The 23,887-nt window shown below is 42.8% G+C and overlaps 2 protein-coding genes and 1 pseudogene across 4 annotated transcripts; all 3 read left to right on the forward strand.

Annotated features, from left to right (window-relative positions):
• The first annotated feature begins 893 nt into the window (after positions 1 to 893).
• Positions 894 to 2,325, forward strand: LOC135544988 (ADP-ribosylation factor-like protein 13B; annotated as a pseudogene).
• Positions 2,326 to 4,964: 2,639 nt separating this feature from the next.
• On the forward strand, positions 4,965 to 7,888 carry LOC135545815 (novel acetylcholine receptor chaperone-like). The gene is made up of 2 exons (XM_064973721.1): positions 4,965 to 5,309; positions 6,454 to 7,888. The coding sequence occupies exons 1-2, from the start codon at positions 5,190 to 5,192 to the stop codon at positions 6,814 to 6,816; spliced, it is 483 nt and encodes a 160-aa protein (XP_064829793.1). The 5' UTR covers positions 4,965 to 5,189; the 3' UTR covers positions 6,817 to 7,888.
• A 526-nt stretch (positions 7,889 to 8,414) lies between these two features.
• LOC135545816 (centromere protein I-like) lies at positions 8,415 to 23,498 on the forward strand. Of its 3 annotated transcripts, none has more exons than XM_064973723.1 (20): positions 8,415 to 8,667; positions 8,955 to 9,092; positions 9,239 to 9,357; positions 9,516 to 9,623; positions 9,706 to 9,754; positions 9,857 to 9,903; positions 10,226 to 10,315; positions 10,513 to 10,644; positions 11,247 to 11,384; positions 12,771 to 12,891; positions 13,461 to 13,555; positions 13,779 to 13,896; positions 14,125 to 14,189; positions 14,485 to 14,594; positions 15,119 to 15,254; positions 15,516 to 15,640; positions 18,639 to 18,687; positions 20,989 to 21,207; positions 21,671 to 21,712; positions 21,896 to 23,498. In XM_064973723.1, exons 1-20 carry the CDS (start codon positions 8,499 to 8,501, stop codon positions 22,043 to 22,045), a joined length of 2,220 nt encoding a protein of 739 aa, XP_064829795.1. In that variant the 5' UTR covers positions 8,415 to 8,498; the 3' UTR covers positions 22,046 to 23,498. The 3 variants fall into 3 exon arrangements, with proteins under 3 accessions (XP_064829795.1, XP_064829796.1, XP_064829797.1); XM_064973724.1 differs by having other exon boundaries at positions 20,992 to 21,207; XM_064973725.1 differs by having other exon boundaries at positions 8,955 to 9,086.
• Positions 23,499 to 23,887: the final 389 nt, after the last annotated feature.

Below are 23,887 nucleotides of genomic sequence, written 5' to 3' on the forward strand. Positions count from 1 at the left end.
GTAAATAAAGGTGATTCACCAGAAACAGGAAAACTTAGCAATAAAAAAATATGAATATTGAAAAGATCTACCGTAGGTGGAAGTCTGGTTCTAGTTCAACCAAGCATGAGGGAAGAAAGAGGGCCAGAATGTTCATGCTCTGACTGACTGAGTGTGTGTGTATGCAGCTTCATGGAGACTGAGCAGATGCAGAAAGCTGAGACCTGCAGGAGTTGTTTAGCACACCTCTGACAGACAGACGCTCACACGCCTGCTTTCTGTGTAGAACCAGACTGTGGCAGACTACACACAGGTCTAAAGATGTCAGACAGCTGGTAGGCTACTGTGTCTGAATACAGCCCATGTTCCTTAGTAACCAGGTACCAAAGCCCAGGTTATATAATCACACAGATGACACTAACCTTTGTCCAAAAGATTTCAAAGAGTAAAGACATTAGCAACTTTTTTCTTCTGATTCTAGGTAAGTTTAGATGTACTTTTAGACAAACTGGGTGCAAAAATGTTGGTTTGTTAGTAGGCTGTGGTGGCCATCTGTAAGTCAGACTTTTCTTAAAGATATGTATTTTCTCACACAAAAAAGTCACACATTCTTATAACAGGATTACAAGCAGTAGTTGGACAGGCATAACAATTTCGTAAACAATATCAAGTTGTTAGACAGTTGTGCATTGGTGTTGATATAAAAACATGTTCTATATCTAATCTGATGATAATGAGATGTGTTTACACAGGCAGCCCAACTCCAATCAGTCTGCTGTCCTTCAACACCCATGATCTAAATTCCTCTGGAGTCTTCTGGAGTTTATTGACCCGGGTCACCTGACAGTGACCTTGGCTAACTTGGCACCGTTCGTTATATAAGTCTATGGTTTGCACCTTGGCTCTGTATCACAATGAGTTCTTCTTTCAGGTGGGAACTAAGGAGAAGATGGTGGCCGCTGTGCTCACCTTGTTCTGTTTCACCACAACTGATGACCAACTTCTGCAGCTGGGACAACCAAGATCCAGCAACCCATCAGGCAAGAATAATTCTCTCAAATGGATTAACTCAGTCTGCAATTACTTGCGATTGCAAATATATAATACTTTCACTTAAATTGCTCCAGGACTATATCTCACATTTTCACGCAGGAAAGTCAATGCACTGGTGGTCGGTCTTGACAAAGCAGGAAAAACATCCACAGTCAGTGAATTAAATACACACCAATAGAAATATAACACGGTTGTCTGACATAAATTGTTCTGTCTCTGTCTGCAGTGCCCCCGATGTATGAGGGGTTAGACTCGTGGGTGTGTCCGGATGGAGCTGAGAGTGGAGAACTTCCTGGTCACCCTGCTTGACATCGGTGGGGCCCCGGAGGTGCGGGGGTCCTGCGGGGATCTCTATGGGGAGGTCCATGGGTTCATCTTTGTGGTGGACTCCAGTGACCAGCAGAGTATTAAAGAGGTCCAGGAGTATCTGACAGACCTTCTGAAGCAGCATAAAGTGGTGGGAAAACCACAACTGTTGGAAGGACTACTTCTTATATCAAGTTTGAATTCATGTAAATAGAATATTTGATCAAAGCCAAAATAAAAGTTACAGCTGATTTTATAACTTTGTTATACAAGGTTCTATGAGGTGTATAGAGCCCATGAGGTGACAGACGATCTATATTACCTAAACCCATTAAAACCTCAGTGTGACCATTTACAGTGGGCAAGGATGGACAGCAGCGAAGCTGATTAGTGCTTTCAATGTAGTTTTTCCTTTTTTGAGCCAACTGATGAAATGTTTTGCTCTGTTGTGTTGTAGGCTGGCCAGCAAGCAGGACAAGATGAACGCCCTGCTGGGGATTGAGATAATTGAGATTCTATCTCTGGAGAGACTGGTGAATCAGAGCCGCTGTCTGTGCCACATTGTCTAGTCTAGTCCTTGTACACACAACTAGACAGAAAGACAGACAGCCATTCAGCTAGCCAGCCATCCAGCTAGCCAATCAGAGATACAGATTATGTTAATTATGTACAGGAGACCGATAGATACATAGACAGACACAAATCCATAGATTTGATTGTGTTGTGCTTTTCTGCTCAAGAAGCCCTGTTCAGCCTTCATGGACCAGCTGAAGTGGACAGAAGACGCTGTGGGGTCTTTGCTGGCTGCTGCATGCCGTCAATCTGGATTACCCAGAACTCTGTTCTTTCATAATCAGGAACATCAGGGACAGGAGACCTCTGGCACCAGATGAGGGACAACGGTGGGAAGATGGAGAGGCTGCAGCAAGCCCAAAGATGAAAGGTAAGAGAGAGACTATAACTCTGTGCCTTCAGTTAGACTCCTAGAAAATCATCTGTCTTGGTCAATGTGTAGAGATTGCAGTGACAGAATATGTATCCATGAACTATTTCAAAGACATTGCTTAGCTACGTTAGCGAAAGCATTGTGGCATTGATTTTGTATTTTAGGATAATATGACGAAAAAGAAGGGAGGCCTGCCCTGACTGCAAACCCTCCACAACCTCGTTCTATTACCTCATATCTTACATTTATGGATTACAACTGGAGTTTCCATCAGCTTTTGAAGGACAATTTAAAAAGACCTGACAGCACATTTTTCTTAGTAGCAACTGTGTAGGAATTACAAAGCCAATACACCTCTGAGAAATCTGTGTTTATTTTATGTTACCAAAATATGTTATATGTGAGTGTCAATATTTATTTATTAGTGGTTATTTAATTATCTGCAGTAAAAGTAAACAATTGTTTACAAACATGATCAATGTACGGACAAACTATTTCAATTCCTCGTAAATATAAATAGAGTTGATCTGTTTATATTGCAATTTTGATGGAAAGTAAGACTTGATTTTATAAAGTTTCTTGGCCCCTTTGTTATATTATATGTTATTATATGTTGCTCGCTTCGAGGCAAGCAACACTGAGGCATGCATGAGAGCATCAGCTGTTCCCGACGACTGTGTGATCACGTTCGTAGCCATGAAGTGCTTTGAAAGGATGGTAATGGCTCACATCAACACCATCATCCCAGAATCCCTAGACCCACTCCAATTTGCATACCGCTCAAACAGATCCACAGTTGATGCAATCTCTATTGAACTCCGCACTGCCCTTTCCCGCCTGGACAAAAGAACACTTATGTGAGAATGCTATTCATTGACTACAGCTCAGCGTTCAACACCATAGTACCCTCAAAGCTCACCACTAAGCTAAGGATTCTGGGACAAAACCCTCTGCAACTGGATCCTGGACTTCCTGACGGGCCGCCCCCAGGTGGTGATGGGTAGGTAGCAACACATCTGCCACGCTGATCCTCACACTGAAGCTCCCCAGGGGTGCGTGCTCAGTCCCCTCCTGTACTCCCTGTTCACCCACGTCTGCATGGCCAGGCACGACTCCAACACCATCATTAAGTTTGCAGATGACACAACAGTGGTAGGCCTGATCACCGACAATGACGAGACAGCCTATAGGGAGGAAGTCAGAGACCTGGCCGGGTTGTGCCAGAATAACAACCTATCCCTCAACGTAACCAAGACTAAGGAGATGATTGTGGACGACAGGAAAAGGAGGACCGAGCACGCCCCCATTCTCATCAATGGGGCTGCAGTGGAGCAGGTTGAGAGCTTCAAATTCCTTGGTGTCTGTATCAACAACAAACTAGAATGGTCCAAACACACCAAGACAGTTGTGAAGAGGGCACAACAAAGCCTATTCCCCATCAGAAAACTAAAAAGATTTGGCATGGGTCCTGAGATCCTCAAAAGATTCTACAGCTGCAACATCGAGAGCATCCTGACTGGTTGCATCACTGCCTGGTACCGCAATTGCTCGGCCTCCGACCGCAAGGCACTTCAGAGGGTAGTGCGTACGGCCCAGTACATCACTGGGGCAAAGCTGCCTGCCATCCAGGACCTCTACACCAGGCGGTGTCAGAGGAAAGCCCTAAAAATTGTCAAAGACCCCAGCCACCCCAGTCATAGACTGTTCTCTCTACTACCGCATGGCAGGCGGTACTGGAGTGCCAAGTGTAGGACAAAAAGGCTTCTCAACAGTTTTTACCCCCAAGCCATAAGACTCCTGAACAGGTAATCAAATGGCTACCCGGACTATTTGCATTGTGTGCCCCCCAACCCCTCTTTTTACGCTGCTGCTCTATGTTTATCATATATGCATAGTAACTTTAACGATACATTCATGTACATACTACCTCAATTGGGCCGAACAACCAGTGCTCCCACACATTGGCTAACCGGGCTATCTGCATTGTGTCCCACCCACCACCCTCCAACCCCTCTTTTACGCTACTGCTACTCTCTGTTCATCATATATGCATAGTCACTTTAACCATATCTACATGTACATACTACCTCGATCAGCCTGACTAACCGGTGTCTGTATGTAGCCTCGCTACTTTTATAGCCTCGCTACTGTATATAGCCTGTCTTTTTACTGTTGTTTTATTTCTTTACTTACCTATTGTTTACCTAATACCTTTTTTTGCAATATTAGTTAGAGCCTGTAAGTAAACATTTCACCTGTTGTATTCGGCACATGTGAAAAATAAACTTTGATTTGATTTATTTGACTGTTGAAAACATTACCCACAGAAAAGAAAGTTTGTGAAAGGAAAATAGCATTATGAGATATTACAACACCAGATCAATTTGAGGAAATAACAAGTACAAAATTGAACTGTACAATGGGCATGCTTCCTTCAAAGTTTACCATATGCCTTGAAGTATTCTCACTGTGCTTGTTCACTTTGATGATGATAATGCTTCATCACCTGGACTGCTCCCTGTAGTCCAAACAGTATTAGGACAAGCTCCAAACTATTAGCCATACAGGTATGTTCCCATGTTTCCTATTTCACTACAAGGTTATTAGTATTATTTATGCATGCTAACTTTGATGTTACATTTTTGAGGATTTTTTTCTTCTTCTTGTTTGCCTATGATCAAATAATATTCAGATGACCTGATAATATTGCTTGGTATATGGGCCCCATAAATGGGCATTTGGACCCTGTGTACAAATTTCCTGTCGCCATTTTTGTCGCTTTTCTAGAAGCCCATCCCCCCTAGCATCTTCACAGGAAAGAATAGTCAGTGTTTCAGTGAATACACTGAATAGCGGCCGCGGAGAAACTAGCTTGGTGGCGAGACCGGGACATACAATACCGAAGATGGCTTCACCGAGGACGATAACCATTGTGGCCCTCTCTTTCGCTCTTGGTCTTTTTTTCGTCTTCATGGGCACCATAAAGCTCACACCAAGATTAAGCAAAGATGCTTATAGTGAGATGGTAAGTAAAACCTTTTGCGACCATAAACTGCAGCGAAAGCCATTGTTCTGCCAATACGGACGCATTCAGGCTCCAATAATGTGCTGTGCGCTGCTGACCCACATTTGTAAAAGATCATGAAATAAAATAGCCTATAATATCTAACTGATGAATAAGATTTGATTGTATGTATTGTTTCAATCGTGGGAATGAATTTACCCAAGCAAGCAATTAAATGATGGAGCCTGCTGCGTTATTATAGCCGATAATAGATTCTTTATTGAAGTATAATGATAATTTTATCATTAATTAGTATAATGATAATTTTCTATGAAATATTTAATTAAATAAAAGATTACCTTTAGGCATAATTAAAATCGAAAGAATAGGCTACAGTTTATTCGGCTACAAATACATAGGCCTGTTTATTTGAAATAGCGACTAGGCATATAACAGTAGGCCTTCACGTTTGTCCAGTACTAGGCCTATTTTATGGAAAAGTATCTGTTATTATTAGCCTAATATGAATTTTTAAAAACTGTTTGAAGGTACATTTTTGCTATAGGCAATGGCGGCGCGATCGAGCAAATTCTGAGGTGCACCTGCCTGTTTTGTGTGGATATTGACTTTGCTTATTAGGCTACCAGCGATGTTAATGCTCATCTGTGCTCTGCTCCTCATCCATGTATGTTCTACTCAAAATTATTATTCCATGGCGAATAGGCCTAATAATTACATTTCAACGTTTTGGTTGATTTAGTATTTTAAGGAATATCAAAGACTGGTTTTGGTGGTGTTACTGCAGTAGGCCCACATCAGGCCCAAGCTCTTCCGTATTCCACATTTCCATCCGATAGGAAAAAGGCATTTCGGTGATGGTTGTATATACTACTTACAGTTATAACTCTTAAAACTGTATAGGTCGACTATTTTGTTAAAATCAACAACAAAAACGTATGTGTCAGTGTCATGATTATAGACAAACTGGTTGACCTAGACATGTCCCTATTGGCTCTGAATGTATTGTCTCATGAGGAACTGAAACTTCCTTAGAACAAATCTGAGAAATGATATACTGTAGTCTATAGTGCGCCACTAATAATAAATGAAATGACCTCTTTTGCATCTATGAAAATGAATGCTGAAATGTTCTCTCTCTTTTCAGAAACGGGCATACAAGAGCTATGCCAAGGCTTTGCCAGGTCTAAAGAAGATGGGCATCAGCTCGGTGCTGCTCCGTAAGATCATTGGCTCACTGGAGGTGGGCTGTGGTGTGGTTCTGACATTGGTGCCAGGGAGACCCAAGGATGTGGCTAACTTCCTGCTCTTGCTGGTCATGCTGGCGGTCCTCTTCTTCCATCAGTTAGTTGGAGACCCCCTGAAACGATATGCCCATGCTCTGGTCTTTGGTATTCTGCTCACCTGCCGACTGCTCATTGCCCGCCAGAGTGAGGACCGACCTGAGCGGGAGGAGAGCAGGGAAGAACATATCAATGCCCAGGAAAATAACAAAGTCAAGCAGTCCTAATCAGGTCCAACCATCCAGTCTGGGCAGAGTGACAGCAAAATGGAATCTTGTGCATTTCTTTGGATTGGAGCAATTCAGATTCAAAAGAAACACAGTCGCCACAAGGAGTGATATATCCACCAAGTTAACCACCCACCTGTCCCCGCTCCCACCCTTTTGGCTGACTGGTTATTGGTTTCACCTGCTTCCCTGCACTCTCATCCTAAAACTGCTTTCCCCTTGTCCTGTATCCCAACCTTGACAGTGGACAATCATCCTTGTGGCAACTGTAATCAGCTCAACTCTTTTGAAAAAATATAGGACCTTTGTCTCACCAGCCAATTGGTCCTTTTTCTCATTCCCTCCCATTTTTATTTAGCATCTATCAAAACATAAGATACAGCATGCCTGTGTTTTTAGTTCGTTTTTGGCACAAATACCAATTTGAGGGACTTTGTTGGCTTTGAGAATGCTGATGTTTTCCACTATTGAAGATTGGTACTTTTGTATTGATTTTAATTTTGTTATTTTACAGTAATTAAGCATGGTTCATAATTAAATGGCTTAAAACAAACTCATAGCTTATCAGCACTGTTCAAAGATATATTGTAGTTGAACATTGACTCACATTTATTTAAATACATTATACAATATCACATATTTCCATTGGTATTAGTAAAATAAGAATAATTTTTGTGAATTCGTATTAGTTTTGTCCAAGCTTTTTCCTGATGATTAGATTTTCTTGTAACTACTCTTAGGCATGACAATGTACCCCTTTTCCCGAAAGAAAAACCAAACTGTCAAATGGCAAGTCTTTCACTCATCTCAAATTGATTAATCACTTTGTTGGACCCAACACTGTTGTTCAAGAACTCATGTGGAGGAGAGACCTATGGGAAGGCATTTTTCTAGCAATTATGTTTAAACATACATCTATGGTTGCTAGCCTAGTGCTCTCTATGTCTCTGGACCACAATCAATAGTCCAGCTGCTTTGTCAAATGACATATCCAATAAAGGACTTGATCTTTGTCTCTTAATAAAGGACTTTGTCTCTCTTCACATCCAATGACAATAAAGGCTTATGTTTATCTGTGAGTCTATTTTTCTCTGGGATTTTTAACACTATTCTGTTGAATTACTATGTTATAAAAGTATTCCTATGAGTATAACCATTACCACTGGGCTATTCTTGTAATAGAAATGTATATTGATATATACGTGATGATACCTTCAGTGATGTTGAGTAGATAAAGGGGAAGTTTCTGTCAGATGAGCAGTAGTTCAGTTGGTCTTTAACATTCATAATGCTTCTCTAAAACAAAATGAGCAAAATAAAGAAATGTATGGGTGAGATCTCTAAGCTGTGTCCATTATGTATCTTTTTATTCAGTTAAAATTAGCAGTTTTTCACAAAACACAGTGTGTAGAAAGGAGAATGAATGCTTGGATTGCAATTCAGTTAATTGCAAAATGAGAGTACCTGAATTAGGCTCCTTGAGATGAATGAGCCTACACACAGTTTATATGTAGTCCTGCTGAGGCTGTTGCACTACAATGCCCGGTGAACTACGCAAGACACTCGCGGAAGTAGTAAGTGCGCATGCGCAGAACAAACGGTCGCGCGCAAGATTTGAGTTTTGTTTGAATGAGTTCGTGCCTGAGGAAAACACAATACAAATTTGTTTTAGATATGTAGCAATGGCAAAAGCTGCGAACCTGTCGAGGTCAGATTTGGACTCATCATCTGGAAGCGATTTGTCAGTTTCTAGCCGAACTTCAAACAGAAGTTTGCGAGTTGTGGAGAAAGAAAGAAGAAGGAACGAGGCTGGGGATCCATTTCTACTTGCGCTGAAGTACTTCTCAGAAGGTAACGTTAGCTAGCTAGGAAGCTGTTCGCATATAGCTACTAATGCGTGCAGAAGTGAAATGTAGCGAATATTTTGGCTACTTTTTAAACTCAAACGTGAACTAATTGACCGTAATGGCAGCCCAGGTTATTTTCTGTCAACATATGTAAACTTTCAAGGCCGCTCAGTTTTCTTCTTTTGGAAACTCCTTTTTACTGTAACTTATTTTGTTACCTAGCGAGCTAACGTTAACTACAGCATCCACCAGTGTCTGGATTCACAGTGAGTTGTCTTGTTTGTTTCCTAGTGGAGGCGGGTACCCCACGCATAGGAAACGATGTGCTGGAGAGGAACCTGGTGCAGGTGGAGAGAGTGGGGCTCAGTCGAGGACTTCCTCCTGATGCGATCTCTGTCATGCTGGACTACGCAATGAGCCTCCGTACGGGTACAACAACAACCAACTCTCACATTAATGGAAACTGCCGCCATTTGCTTAGACAGACTGACCGGAAATACCAATTTACACTATGACAAATTAATTTGACCATACATAACATTTCAGCTTTCCTCTCTATTTCTTGCCCTGAACAGGGGGTGTGACTTGTGTCCGGGTCCTGAAGTTTCTGATCCCCGCCACCGTGGTGCCTCAGGAGGCCGTTGTTCAAGCGGTGGCGTGGTTATGTGTCAGCAAGATAGCCATCAGCACACAGGTAAAGAGCTCCTCTGTCAAAGGTCTTTGCAAGTCACACACTCTCACAGATTGGAAGTTTGACACTGGAGACCGGACGTAACATAATAATACTGTTATCAGAATTGCTCTGTCCTCTCCCTCCAACTGAATGAAACAGGTGTTATGGGTGTTTTCCAGGTGCTTTTCCTTCGGTGGCTGCTGACTGTTTTCGACATGATCGACTCCAAGGATAATCTTCGAGCCATCTATGGCTTCATCTTCCACTTTGTGACAGAGGAGAATTTGGTATGTGCAGGAATCATATTCCCCCTTGCTCTAATGGGATTGCATTGCTATTTAAGTCATGATGGTTTGTTTTGTGTTTCAGTGTCCTTACATCTGCCATTTGCTCTACCTTTTGACAAGGAGAGAGAGTGGTATGTGGCATTTTGTTACACAATGAACCTTTATGTTACGGTACATGTTGTTTCTGCCGAACAACATTGCTCTTACCCATTTTTGTTTTTTCCCTGTCATAGTTCGGCCATTTAGAGTCAGAAAACTGTTGGACCTCCAAACAAAAATGGTAAACAAATACAGTATTGTCCAAATACATTATTGTCCTGTAATATTTTAATGCAATTCAATACAAGTGAATGCATTGTAAACATCTAATCATTGTATTAGCATTCTGAAATACTTGGTGATAAATGGCATGAGGAGAATACTTACATATTGTTTGATGCTTTCGCTACATACTTCCCATAAATAGTTTATCCTCTGTACTTTTATCTGTAGTTACACTCTGTGAATGATTGTTATAGCCAACAAACTAAGAGTGGAGTCCCCACTGTGAGCATGTTGCACTGAGAGTTCCATTATTTTCCTCTCGTCTACGTTCTCCCCAGGGCAGGCAGCCATTCCTGTTGCACTTGCTGTCGTTGTACAAAGTGTTTTGCCCTGAACTGGTGACGCTTGCTCTTCCATCACAAATGAGGGTTAGTATGATCGATCACTCCTAGCGACTTTTGTGTATTGCACAAATCCACACATTGTTGTTCACCAAACATCAGGGTTGGGGTCTATTTCATCCATATCAAATCCGTATGTAAACTCTAATTCCAATCCAATTGTCTTAATTGAAACCCGGACAAACATACTTCATTTCGCGTGTATGTTTTCTGCTGTCGTTCAGAGTGGGTTTAAGAATCACAACTCCACGTGGAAGGCAGCTCTTAGTGCTGTCCAGAAGAGGAACAACGGCCAAGTGTCGTCTGATATCAGCCTGACCCTAGAAATGAAACACAAGACCAACTCCAGGAAGAGGGTATGGAGATCAGATGAGCCGTGGCATAACAGGAAGACCAATGATCTTGAACGGTGTCTTTTTTGAAGGGTCTTGGTGCTAATTTATATCATTTAGAAGAATATTGTTGTTTGCTAAATTCTAATTATTGTGGGTCAGTCACTATTTATTGCATTCAAAGTCTACTGAGTATACAAAACATTAAGAACACTTTCCATGACAGACTTACCAGCTGAAAGATATGATCCTTTATTGATGTCACTTGTTAAATCTACTTCAATCAGTGTAGATGAAGGGGAGGAGACAGGTTAAAGAAGGATTTGTAAAGCCTTGAGACATTGTTTGTGTATGTGTGCCGTTCATAGGGTGAATGCTTTCCACACCTTGTAGAGTCCATGCCCTAATGAATTGAGGCTGTTCTGAAGGGAAAAGGGGGTGCAACTTAATATTAGGAAGGCGTTTCTAATGTTTGGTATACTTGGTGTATGTTAGACTAAACATTTTATTCACGTTTGTTCTACATAGATCAAGCCCTTCTTGTTTTGTTTCTGTAGCTAATGAACTGCTTACAAATCGATAATCAAATATCGTACTGAAATCCCAATCACTGATCCATCTGTCAGAAATACCATCACCTGGAAGTGCCATCGCTGAGCTCATCTGTCCAGAGAAACTCCCCCTTCTCCAGCAGCAGGAAGGTCTTCCCCCTGGAGCAACTCCACACCTTCCCACAGCTGCTGGACAACCTCCACCGCATAGAGGTAACCCTCTCCTCCCCTCTCTCTCTGTCTCTCTCAGCGGTCTGATTAGTCACACAGCTGTATAGCCTAGATACTTTGATTTGAAACAGGAAGGTGGAAGGTGCGGATTTAAGCAGGATGGAAAATGCTGTTTTTTTTGTAGGTGCCCAGCACTGCCCATTTCACTTTAGTGTCATTCTGCAGCCACATGGGGGTGCTATGTCACTGCTACAGTTTTGTTGGATAACAGAAGAGACCAAGGGCTCAACCTCGTCTGCCACTCATTTTGACTGCTGGCAGTGTCGTGTTTGTTACCCAGAGCCATAAAACCGATTCATGAGCTCTCTCCATGTTGTTCTGTTTTTTAAATTTGTCATTGTGGGGGAGGGTAGCCTAGTGGTTAGAGCGTTGGACTAGTAACCGGAAGGTTGCAAGTTCAAACCCCCGAGCTGACAAGGTACAAATCTGTCCTTCTGCCCCTGAACAGGCAGTTAACCCACTGTTCCTCGGCCGTCATTGAAAATAAGAATTTGTTCTTAACTGACTTGCCTGGTTAAATAAAGGTAAAATAAAATTGCTCTGTTTAGACTTCATCGGGGTGTGTTTGTCCCAAACGAGTCATTAATTAACCGGCCAACAGAGATGTATAACTTGGAGCCACATTGAAAAAGTTATAAAGCGTCGACAATTACAAAAGTGCTGCACACAAATACTGTTTGCTTGGTAGGTCCATTGACCTGATCAACCCAGATACATTTCTTTAAAAGGTTTAAGGACGCTTACGCTACATAAATTCCCTGTACACAGCCAACGTTTGCAACAAGCCATTCTGCCAGCACTTTCTACTTTTTATGGCTGTGGGTGGACAGGACAGATCAGCTAGTACTGTCCATCATGCAGCTCAAACAAATCAGAGGAACGATGCGTTTTCTCATTATAAATATTGGAAGACTCGGCCATGTCTGTTCACAATCTGTCTCTCTTTATTTGTTAAGTTCCCATATTGCCAGGGAGCTATTCACACAACATACAAACAGGCCAGTCCGTGTGGGGAAATGTCTGAATGCTGCCTGCCACAGACATGGCCATGATTACTGTATTAAGAGTATAAGTAGATGTGACAGATTTAGTCCAGTCACTCAGTGACAGATTGATTGCTCACTCATTGAAAACAAGGACACGGGCAACAGATTCTCTCCTTCAATAGGGGCTGCGAATATCTTGACATGAAGCTATTTAGAACATGATGCTGGCTTGGTGTTAATGTCCCCTCACTTTGTATGAATTGTATTTGTTTGTGTGTTGTGTTTGTGTGTTGTGTGGGTGTGTTTTAAAGCGTGAGTGGGTGGTGGGGTTTGATGTGCGTACTGCAAATGTGTGTCTAATAATCATGTCTCCCTTCCACAGCTCCCATCCCAGATGGGTTCTCTGCTGGGCTCCAGTCTGGCCCTCTTTTACCTGGACTACGTACAGGATGACTCCGCCTTCCTCCGACTTAACTTCTGGCTGGGCCACGCCCTCCATGAGGGTACAATCACTAACCAACCACTACGTCTTCCTCGGTTGTCTCTGTCGCTGCAGAAATGTGTCGGCAGGTAGCCTAGAGATTAGTGTTGAGCCAGTAACCGAAGGTTGGTCGTTTGAATCTCCGAGCTCACTAGGTGAAAAAAATCTGTCGATCTTAACCCTAATTGGTCCAGAGTTGCTGTCCAATAATGGCTGATCCTTGGCTGTGACCCCACTCTCTGAGGGTGTCTCAGGGGGAGTAGGATATGCAACAAAACAAAAAACACGAGTTGCACGGTATACCCGAAACGTAGGTACTTTTTCGATAATGGAACATGAAAATTGGTTCAGTAGTAGAATTTTTGTTACAGGGTACTTCTGTCAAATGTGTCTACTGATTGAACCCTCATCCATTCCCAGTAGGCATTGCAAAGCTCTGTAGAAAAGCTTTTATGAAAATAAAAGGGTTGGGTGTCAACTTTGTACAAATCCACAATGTGATTCTGTCATCACCACTTGTTTTTTGTTCTCTTCTTTCCCCTGACCTTTTCAACATTTAAAACATTTATTTTCCTCTATTTGGGGTTTCAGAGTTTCTGTTCTGCAGTGGGGACGAGGGCTCCGGGAGTTCGTCCGAGGCCCTGCACCTCCTCAACAGGTTGCTATCCACGCAGCATTTCCTCCAGGTGAGCCCCCCTCCAGGCTCCTCTCACCCTGTCACCCCCAGTTCCTGTCCCCGCCTCTCCCTTTTATGCCAGATTTGGATCTGTCAGAGCGTGTTAAACTCTTCTCTGCTCCCACTCTCTTCCCCCTCGCTGCTCGTTAATAAATGATGCCACAGTCAAACGCTCATTTGAGATGCGTATGTTTTGTCTCTCTCTCTTCATCCCTCCATCCCTCTCCCCTCAGGAGGGCTTCTCCAGCACCGAGGGCTTCCTCTACAAGTTCCTGAATGTTTGGGACGGTTCACTCCTCCGCCCCCAGATTCTGGGCCTGCTGAGTGACATCCCCGTGGTCCCCAGTTCCTGTGAGTAGGCCCTGTTTGCTTGGCTGCCTTGCTCTCCACTTTCTCTCCCCTAATTAAACTGCTGAACTGTAACCGTGGGAGACACGTGGCAATCCCCAGCACATGGCAGGCTGGCAGCATATACCAGGGAGCCTGGGAAAAGTAGTCAGGTGGTTGAATTAAATGTAGTCATGTGGGTTGAATTAAATGGTTTGTGCAAATTTCCTTGCTCTCCTGTATCTCTCTCAGGTATCAACCAGCTTCTGTTTGAGCCTCTCGTTCAGCTGTTCTTCACCTCCACGCTCTTCTTCAAGGTAATTGTCAACAGAATGCCTCCAGATCCCACTTTTCAATTAATTATAAGAAGCTTGCATCATACCATTATATCCATTTCCATTTATCAGCTCCTTTTTAATCCTGGGTTGTATTCATTTGGCACCAAATGGAGGAAAACTTACTGAAACAGGGAGGAACTACTTGTTCAGTGAGAACCATTTTGTTTTCTGATGAGACGTTATACACCGTTTTTCTACAGTGTGCCCTGTTGTCGTTGTAAATGTATTTTTTTTCCCACTTTAAATAAGCACCACTCCTCTGTTGTCTGTCCAGTGCAGTGTGATTGAATGTCTGAACAACATGCTGTTGAAGTGGTTGACCTGGCACTCTGTGTACGCCCTGGAGGACGGCCTGGACATCAGTCTCCACAGCCACACACCCATGTGAGTCTCACTGTCCGTCACACACTTCCAACACCAAAGCCCTGTAACTTCCTTTAGTTAAAGACCCATTTTACTGTCTTCCTCGCCGGTATTCTAACTCTTCACAAACGGCCAGTCCCTGTCAATACATGTTTATTCCCTTCTCATTTCAAACTTCACCTCTGCAGAGAAACTCAATGAAAAGCGGTGCCGAAATCAATGTCTGAGGTGTGTGATGGTCAACCTCCTCGGTTTCTCCTCAGCGCTGTCCTCTGGAACACAGCAACGTAATGAACTGCAGTGTGTCTGTGTGTCTCCGCCTGGCCTCATTGCTGCACACTCAGCGCTGATTTGGTTATTGTCTTTTATTGCATTAACCGGGGTGGGCGGGGCTGCTGAAGGAGAAATTAATATGATCCAAGGACAAAGCCCCCCGTTTGAGCTTCTCACGAGTCCCATGCATCATTACCGTTCACCCTTTTCCTTGTTATTAAGGCCTTTGTCTTAACTGTTCAGTTACGTGACAATCTTCAACTCCTCCCCAGGAACATGAGTCTGTCTGGCTTCATGGACTCTGTTGTGGAGCTGGTGCGTTTCGTGGGCCGCCTGGCCGCCGTGGGGCTGCAGCTAGAAGGCTGCCACTCCCTGCTCCTCAGCTTCATTTTGGACTTCTACGAGACGGTAATCAAACCAGATGAAGCCAGTACATTTCGTTGAATACATAAAGGGGGGGGGAAAGTCTGTCGATCCCTTATAGTGATCCCACCCATGCAGGACTGTTAGAACCCTGTAAGTGGTTGATCACTGTAATCATATTCACTTTAACCAGAGTGCACTAGATCGGTTGTTCCATATTCAGTGTTCCATATTCCGTTTAGAAAAGGAGACAACCGTGTTCGTTGTGGAGGTGATGACGTGTGTGCCCCTGTGCGTGCCATTCAGGTGTGTGACATGTTCCTGAAGTACGGGCTCCCCCTGGTGGTCATGCCCCCCGTGGGCGTGTTCTACCCAGCCCTGTTTGCCACCGACCCTGTCAGCGTGGACCGCCTCGGCTACATCATGTACAGGTGAGGAGGAGTGGTGACGTCAACGCCAGTATTATCATGTCAACACCGGGCCTGTTGGAAGTCAACACCGTCACGTCAGAGTGTTGTCTTTTCACAGTGCAGTCACTGCGTTGTCGTGTGCAAATCATCTGCGTGTATATATTTGATGACGCAGGTGAATGGTACGCTCTCTTGGTACAGCTCACCAGCCAGAACATAAAATTTATGATTCATGATAATGAAGGGTCAAGGGTGCAGAATTGCGCTAAGATCCATTTTCCCAAATAATTTTTTAGGCATATGAAGAGTGCAAACGGCATGCATTACTCAAAGCACGAATGTCTTGTATGCTTTGTGTATTTGTGCGACATCTATAGCAGGGGTCCTCTTGTACTAGTTAAAGCATACATCTATAGCAGGGGTCCTCTTGTACTCGTTAAAGCATACATCTATAGCAGGGGTCCTCTTGTACTAGTTAAAGCATACATCTATAGCAGGGGTCCTCTAGTAAATCAAATCCAAATCAAATTTATTTGTCACATACACATGGTTAGCAGATGTTAATGCGAGTGTAGCGAAATGCTTGTGCTTCTCGTTCTGACAATGCAGTAGTAACCAATGAGTAATCTAACCTAACAATTCCAAAACTACTACCTTATACACACAAGTGTAAAGGGATAAAGAACATGTACATAAAGATATATGAATGAGTGATGGTACAGAACGGCATAGGCAAGATGCAGTATATACATATGAGATGAGTAATGTAGGGTATGTAAACATTATATTAAGTAGCATTGTTTAAAGTGGCTAGTGATATATTTTTCATCAATTCCCATTATTAAAGTGGCTGGAGTTGAGTCAGTGTGTTGGCAGCAGCCACTCAATGTTAGTGGTGGCTGTTTTAACAGTCTGATGGCCTTGAGATAGAAGCTGTTTTTTTTCAGTCTCTCGGGCCATGCTTTGATGCACCTGTACTGAACCTCGCCTTCTGGATGATAGCGGGGTGAACAGGCAGTGGCTCGGGTGGTTGTTGTCCTTGATGATCTTTATGGCCTTCCTGTGACATCGGGTGTCCTGGAGGGCCGGTAGTTTGCTCCCGGTGATGCGTTGTGCAGACCTCACTACCCTCTGGAGAGCCTTACGGTTGTGGGCGGAGCAGTTGCCGTACCAGGCGGTGATACAGCCCGACAGGATGCTCTCGATTGTGCATCTGTAGAAGTTTGAGTGCTTTTGGTGACCAGCCAAATTTCTTCAGCCTCCTGAGGTTGAAGAGGCGCTGCTGCGCCTTCTTCACGACGCTGTCTGTGTGGGTGGACCAATTCAGTTTGTCTGATGTGTACGCCAAGGAACTTAAAACTTTCTACCCTCTCCACTACTGTCCCATCGATGTGGATAGGGGGGTGCTCTCTCTGCTGACACCACACTCCGAGGGCCCTCACCTCCTCCCTGTAGGCCGTCTTGTCGTTGTTGGTAATCAAGCCTACCACTGTGGTGAACAGGGACTACAGGACAGGGCTCAGAACGCAGCCTTGTGGGGCCCCAGTGTTGAGGATCAGCGGGGTGGAGGTGTTGTTACCTACCCTCACCACCTGGGGGCGGCCCATCAGGAAGTCCAATACCCAGTTGCACAGGGTGGGGTCAAGACCCAGGGTCTCGAGCTTGATGACGAGTTTGGAGGGTACTATGGTGTTAAATACTGAGCTGTAGTCGATGAACAGCATTCTCACATAGGTATTCCTCTTGTCCAGATGGGTTAGGGCAGTGTGGTTGAGATTGGACCTATTTGGGCGGTAAGCAAATTGGAGTGGGTCTAGGGTGTCAGGTAGGGTGGAGGTGATATGGTCCTTGACTCGGCTCTCAAAGCACTTCATGATGACTGAAGTGAGTGCTACGAGGCGGTAGTCGTTTAGCTAAGGTAACTGAGCTAAACGACTACCGCCCCTTGGGAACAGGGACAATGGTGGCCCCCTTGAAGCATGTGGGAACAGCAGACTGGGATAAGGATTGATTGAATATGTCCGTAAACACACCAGGCAGCTGGTCTGCGCATGCTCTGAGGGCGCAGCTGGGGATGCCGTCTGGGCCTGCAGCCTTGCAAGGTTTAACACGTTTGAATATTTTACTCAAAATGGCTGCAATGAAGGAGAGTCCGCAGGTTTTGGTTGTGGGCCGTGTCAGTGGCACTGTATTGTCCTCAAAGCGGGCAAAAAAAGTTAGTTTGTCTGGGAGCAAGACATCCTGGTCCGCGACGGGGCTGGTTTTCTTGTACTAGTTAAAGCATGCGTCTAGCAGGGGTCCTCTAGTACTAGTTAAAGCATACATCTCGAGCGGGTGGTCCTCTAGTACTAGTTCAAGCATACATCTGTAGCAGGGGTCCTCTAGTACTAGTTAAAGCATTCATCTGTAGCAGGGGTCCTCTAGTACGAGTTAAAGCATACATCTGCAGCAGGGGTCCTCTAGTACTAGTTAAGAGGTTCCGGTCACACACATTTCCTAGGTCGCAAAGGTCCGGGTGGATATTGTCATTCATCGGCGTAGTAACAGACTCCCACCACACAACCCATGCAACCCCAAACTGTTCACACCCCTCTTGTTGGTGGAGAGTTTCAAAGCTAATTTCCCTCAATTCTACACATTTTGCATGTGGCCGGGAATTGTTTTTGCTGTTTATTTGATTTTTTATTTAGCTAATTTCCTGCAATTCAACACATTTACGTCCGACTGGATCCGTGGTCCATATTTGACCCCCTTCTGGGTCCGGATCCGGACTTATGTCCACCAGTTGAGTATGGGGGAATCTATAGCATGTCAAAAGACCACTGCTTTTATTAAAACAGGCCAAACATCTGGTCTTAGCAACTGCTGATACTATGGTGGTTGTTTTTAAGCTTGTTATTGTAAAATGTTCTGCTCGCAGTAAATGGCCTTTAGGACAGATGTTTCCATAACATGGAAATCAATGTGGTTGCTTTTCCACCCTTATACAGACCACTAAAGTTATTTTTCTTTTTTCCAGGTACAAGAAGAACCTGACCTCTGCTAAGTGTCAACAAAAGGAGACCAAGGTAATAGAAGCACTCCCCTTTTAAGATATGTGTTCTGCTTTGCAAATCTAACAGTGTTTTAGCATAATCAAGCATTTCAAGGCTCCTCGTGAGGCCACTTCTACCCGTCCACATGATGAACGAAACTATTAGAATTAAGTGCTGATTAAAGAATTGCAATTTTGGTGGTTCCTCGTTCAAACAAGAACAAAAACAATTCTAGTGTTTGAAGGCAATTGAATTTGCAAGTAGGTACTGCCATTTGTATACAGTGCCTTCAGAAAGTATACACACCCCATGACAGGTTTTGTATCACTGATCTACACACAATACCCCATAATGTGAAAGTGGAATTATGTTTTTTAATTTGTTTTAAATTAAAAATGAAAAGCTGAAATGTCTTGAGTCAATAAGTATTCAACCCACATACAATTATTTGTAAGGTCCCTCCGTGGTGCAGTGAATTTCAATTTCAACCACAGACCAGTGAGGTTTTTCAATGCTTCTCAAAGAAGGGCACCTATAGACATGTTGGTTGTTAAGCAAAAAAAAAAACGACACATGCGCAGCCATGTGGCAAAACAGATGAGGTTGGTTTAGATTGTTTACAATGTAGAAGCTTTATTTCGTCTCCAATGTTTATTGAAAACATAAATACATTTGCACATAAGCACTAGTTTTCTCTCAAATACACCGTTACAGTTGTATGTTAGATAGCTAGAAAAATTTTGCCATATAAGCATTATCATGAAATCTGTCAAAACACTTCAGAACAAGACACCAGTCACTACAAAGATACAGGCATCCTTTCTAACTCGGTGTCCAGAGAGAAAGGAAACCAATCCAGGGATTTCACCAAAGGCAATGGTGACTTTAAAACAGTTAGAGTTTAAATGATGTGATAGGAGAAAACTGAGGATGGATCAACAACATTGTAGTTAATCCACAATACGAACCTATATTACGCAGTGAAAATAAGGAAGCCTGTACAGAATAAAATATTCCAAAACATCCATCCTTTTTGCAATAAAGCACTTAAATAAAACTGCAAAACATGTGGCAAACACATTAACTTCTTGTCCTGAATACAAAGTGTTATGTTTGGGGAAAATCCAACACAGCACATCATTGAGGTACACACTACATATTTTTAAGCATGGTGGTGGCTGCATCATGTTATGGGTATGCTTGTCAACGGCAAGGACTAGGAACTTAAAAAAAAAAAAATGGAATAGAGCCAAGTATGTGCAAAATCCTAGAGGAAAATCTGGTTCAGTTTGCTCTCCAACAGACGCTGGGAGACAAATTCACCTTTCAGCTGGACAATAACCCTGAAACACAATGCCAAATATTAATGAGTTGTTTACCAAGATATTTTTTTAATTGTTTATTAAATGTAACCTTTATTTAACTAGGCAAGTCAGTTACAAACAAATTCTTATTTATAATGACTGCCTAACCCGGACGACGCTGGGCCAATTGTGCGCAGCCCTAAGAGACGCCCAATCCTAGTTGGTTGTGATACAGCCTGGAATCGAACCAGGTCTGTAGTGACGCTTCTAGCACTGAGATGCAGTGCCTTAAACCGCTGCGCCACTCGGGAGCCCATATTGAGTGGCCTAGTTACAGTTTTGACTCAAATTGGCTTGAAAATCTATGGCAAGACTTAAATGGCTGTCTAGCAATGATAACTTGACAGAGCTTGAAGAATTTAAGAATAATGTGCAAATGTTGTGCAATCCAGGTGTGCAAATGTTGCGCAATCCAGGTGTTCAAAGCTCTTAGAGACTTAGCCAGAAAGAGTCACAGCTCTAATCACTGCCAAAGGTGGTTCTACAAAGTATTGACTCAGGGGTGTGAATATTTATGTAAATGAGAGAATTCTGTATTTCATTTTCAATAAATCTGCTAACATTAAAAATAACAACATGTTTTCACTTTGTCGTTATGGGGTATTGTGTGTAGATGGGTCAGGGGGGGAAAACAATTGAATCCGCGAATACAGGCTTTAACACAACAAAGTGGAATAAGCCAAGGGGTCTGAATACTTTCCGAAGGCACTCGGTACGAAACAATATATGTTTACCCCATATTTCCGACATCGTCTTACCAAGAGAAATGGATCCGGTAAGCGGAATGCAAATTGGTCAGCGCGGGCAGACATTATAGATAATGGACCTGGGTTTTAACCACCCAACACCCTTTCCCTGGTGATATTCTTTGAGAGCCTATTTATTTAGCATGTGACATACACTGTTTAAAGTGTTTAAACTACATCTCCATCGCTCTTTTTTATTTATTTTTATCATCCCTCCATTGCAGCAGGTGTTTCACATCAGCAGGCAGACGTACCGGGAGTTTAACCACTACTTGTCCTTCATGGTGAGCTGCCTGTGGAACTCCAAGATGTTCCTTCCAGGCATGGCCATCGAGGTGGACCAGGAGCTCCTGTCTCTCAGCAAAGTGGCCGAGCCCTGGACCAGCTTCGACCTCATCCACCACCCTGCCTTCCTCGGCTACGCCCTCGACTTTCATCACAAGGTGAGTGAGAATTTTTATGTAACTTAGAAAATGTTGGCGATTTATTTACTCATTGCATTCTTTCAGGCATTATATAAAGTCCAGATTCGTGAAACTAATATTGTATATCATTTTCATAAATGTCCACTAAATGTTTGTGCTCAGTTTATACATGAAGTCTAATTTTCAAATTTCAAGAGAAACACCTGACGCACAAGGGATCAGCCAGCCTCTCCAGTTGAATGAATACATTTTAAGGCTGGACAAGGAGATGAATGTGTTATTAATGTATCTTTTATACAAGATCCATTAATACAGAATCACATTTTATTATTCATGGGCGCTGCATGAGACTTGATTTTTCATCATGTTTAATTATCCAAGTACTTCTTTTTGGTCAGAATCACTGCAACATCCAGTACACTGTTCTGAGATTTACTGGGAGGGGGAAACTGTTGAATATTAATGCTTCTCTCTTTATCAGTGTTGGCCAGAGAGGAAGGAAATGGATCTCAATTCCATAAAGGTACCACAGTCTTACCACTTATTTAGTTTTAATGTCTGTATGTACGTGCACTGATGTGCATTTTAAAGTGTGCCGTTTTGATTTTTAATTGACCTCGTGCTACTGATCAGCGAGCTATAGGCAGTACTGGATGGTCCTTTTTTAATGGATGGTCTGTAACGCTGTCCGTCTGTCTGTCTGTAGGCCGGGAAGCAGTGGGACTGGTACCTGGAGTTCCTCTTCTCTCAGGGCTTTCAGGGCCTCCAACAGTTTGTTCAGAGTAGCATCACCCGACGCTCTGTGGCTGGAACCAATGACCAGGGTCAGGGAGACAGGCAACCCACAAACAGTTAAACAACAGAGGACAAAACACAAGACTGAAATTTCTCCTTGTTGTAAAGGACGTATACATGTTTTATCTCTCGCCATCTTCTCCAAGGCAAGATTCACAAGAGACTAGACTATCTCTGTAAATAGACACTTTTTAAAATCTTGATGTGTTTTTATTATGTCTTGTCCCTATTTTAGTTCCGCTTGGTGCTCATGTGTTGTCTGTTCTCTTGTATAGCTTAAGCATCTATCGATTTATTTCTGTGGAACTTGCACATGAATAAGAATAGGCTTTTATGATTTTCTTTTATACTAAAGCATCCCCCGGTCTTTTACTAAATTACACCAATGCTCCTAAAAAGCAAACATTAAATATGTTGGAACATGCAAACTTAGTGAGAATTATAATCTATTTTCTATTAAAAGCCATTGGTATAATTCATTATGGGGAAGTCATCAGTATCTTTTGCAGGTAATGGCTCTTCCTTCTGGAAAACATTTTCCCTTAATTGAAGGATCCATCTGGATAGTTAATAGGCCCTTGGCTTTCCAGTTAACTTGGAACATGTTGGGTGCAGGGAAACACATTGCACGCCAGACACACACTCCATTCTCACAGTGCCACCATAGACTTCCCCTCTGAGCATCACCATTACTGACAATTGGGTCCACAGGTCTGCTTTGTGTGCATTCTGTATGTATAATGGCTGTACTCATGTCAATATGTCGAGTAAATTCTTCAGCCCATTGTTCCTTTTCAACGTAGTGGTGAGTGGGTCAGCTGTTTGTGCGCCCACCTGCAATTACGAATAACCCAGCCGCAACCTCCTGACGACAGCCAATGTGAAAATTTGAGGCCCGCACCTGACTCTAACCCGCTAATATAGAAGACAAGGATTTTTGTTACCTGATTTAGATGTTTCTGCTTATTTCTGACATTTTGGTAGGTTATTTGTAAGTCAATTTGTCTATAATTAGATAGGCTACATGCAGCTTCTCTTGTCATTAGCCTAAATGTTGCCCTAGAAAACTAAATAAACCCTTCTCACCAGTATGTCAAATGTCAATACAATGAATGCTTCAAACTATACTTGTGGGAAAAAATCTATTCTGTGTGGCTGCACCCTTGCCCAGGCATTTGAAATCCATATATTAGGCCTTAAAGACTTTATTTAACTTGACTGATTTCCTTGTATGAACTGTAACTCGGTGAAATTGTTTTATTTTTTTATTCGGTATAGTTGACCGGTAAAGTTCTGTCATCTTGGCTTCTTTTGCGGAGCAAAGACGCTTAGGGACCAGGGATCAAATGCAATATAAAAAAAACAGGAAAGATTTTCTGTGCAAAAGGTTCAAATGACATCAGTTTGACTGGTTGTAGGAAATAGAAAGCTGTGAAAACGACCCAAAATGTTTCTGAACAGATTTCATTTCAGCTTGGATAGTATTTCAACCAAATAAAATATCCATAAGCTTTTATGATGCTGGTAAAGACAGCACCTCCAGATATGTGCTTTCTCTCAATAAATCCTTTTTCTCCACCCCTATTCACAAAGTCAAAAATTTGCCTACATTTTGTAGCATTTTACTGTAAGAAATGCTTAATTCTGGAGGAGTTAATATTACGACTGAGGGGTTATAGACTACATCAAGTCAGTGTCCAGATTTCAGTGTCCTTGTCCATCTGAACAGTTGCCTAGGTTACACTAGGCCTCTTTGAAGTCCCCATCTGGTGACTGTTGAATTTGTGTAGCACCTCAATCACACTGCTATCATCCTCTTTTACCACTTCACCAAATTTTTCCCAAACATGGCTTTTCTCTTATTGAATTAAACTCCAACATGGTCCTTTTTGCCTCAAACCTT

This window comes from Oncorhynchus masou, chromosome 9 (genome assembly GCF_036934945.1).
Source record: "Oncorhynchus masou masou isolate Uvic2021 chromosome 9, UVic_Omas_1.1, whole genome shotgun sequence".
NCBI classification, from domain to species: Eukaryota; Metazoa; Chordata; class Actinopteri; order Salmoniformes; family Salmonidae; genus Oncorhynchus; species Oncorhynchus masou.

What these genes read in the sequence shown, in the direction of transcription:
- LOC135545815 (XM_064973721.1), top strand. Translation starts at nt 5,190, where the DNA reads ATGGCTTCACCGAGGACGATAACCATTGTGGCCCTCTCTTTCGCTCTT. An exon ending in AAGATGCTTATAGTGAGATG is followed by an intron (nt 5,310 to 6,453) that starts GTAAGTAAAACC and finishes CTCTCTTTTCAG; the next exon opens with AAACGGGCATACAAGAGCTA.
- LOC135545816 (XM_064973723.1), top strand. Translation starts at nt 8,499, where the DNA reads ATGGCAAAAGCTGCGAACCTGTCGAGGTCAGATTTGGACTCATCATCT. An exon ending in CTCTTCCATCACAAATGAGG is followed by an intron (nt 10,316 to 10,512) that starts GTTAGTATGATC and finishes GCTGTCGTTCAG; the next exon opens with AGTGGGTTTAAGAATCACAA. An exon ending in GTCAACAAAAGGAGACCAAG is followed by an intron (nt 18,688 to 20,988) that starts GTAATAGAAGCA and finishes CCTCCATTGCAG; the next exon opens with CAGGTGTTTCACATCAGCAG.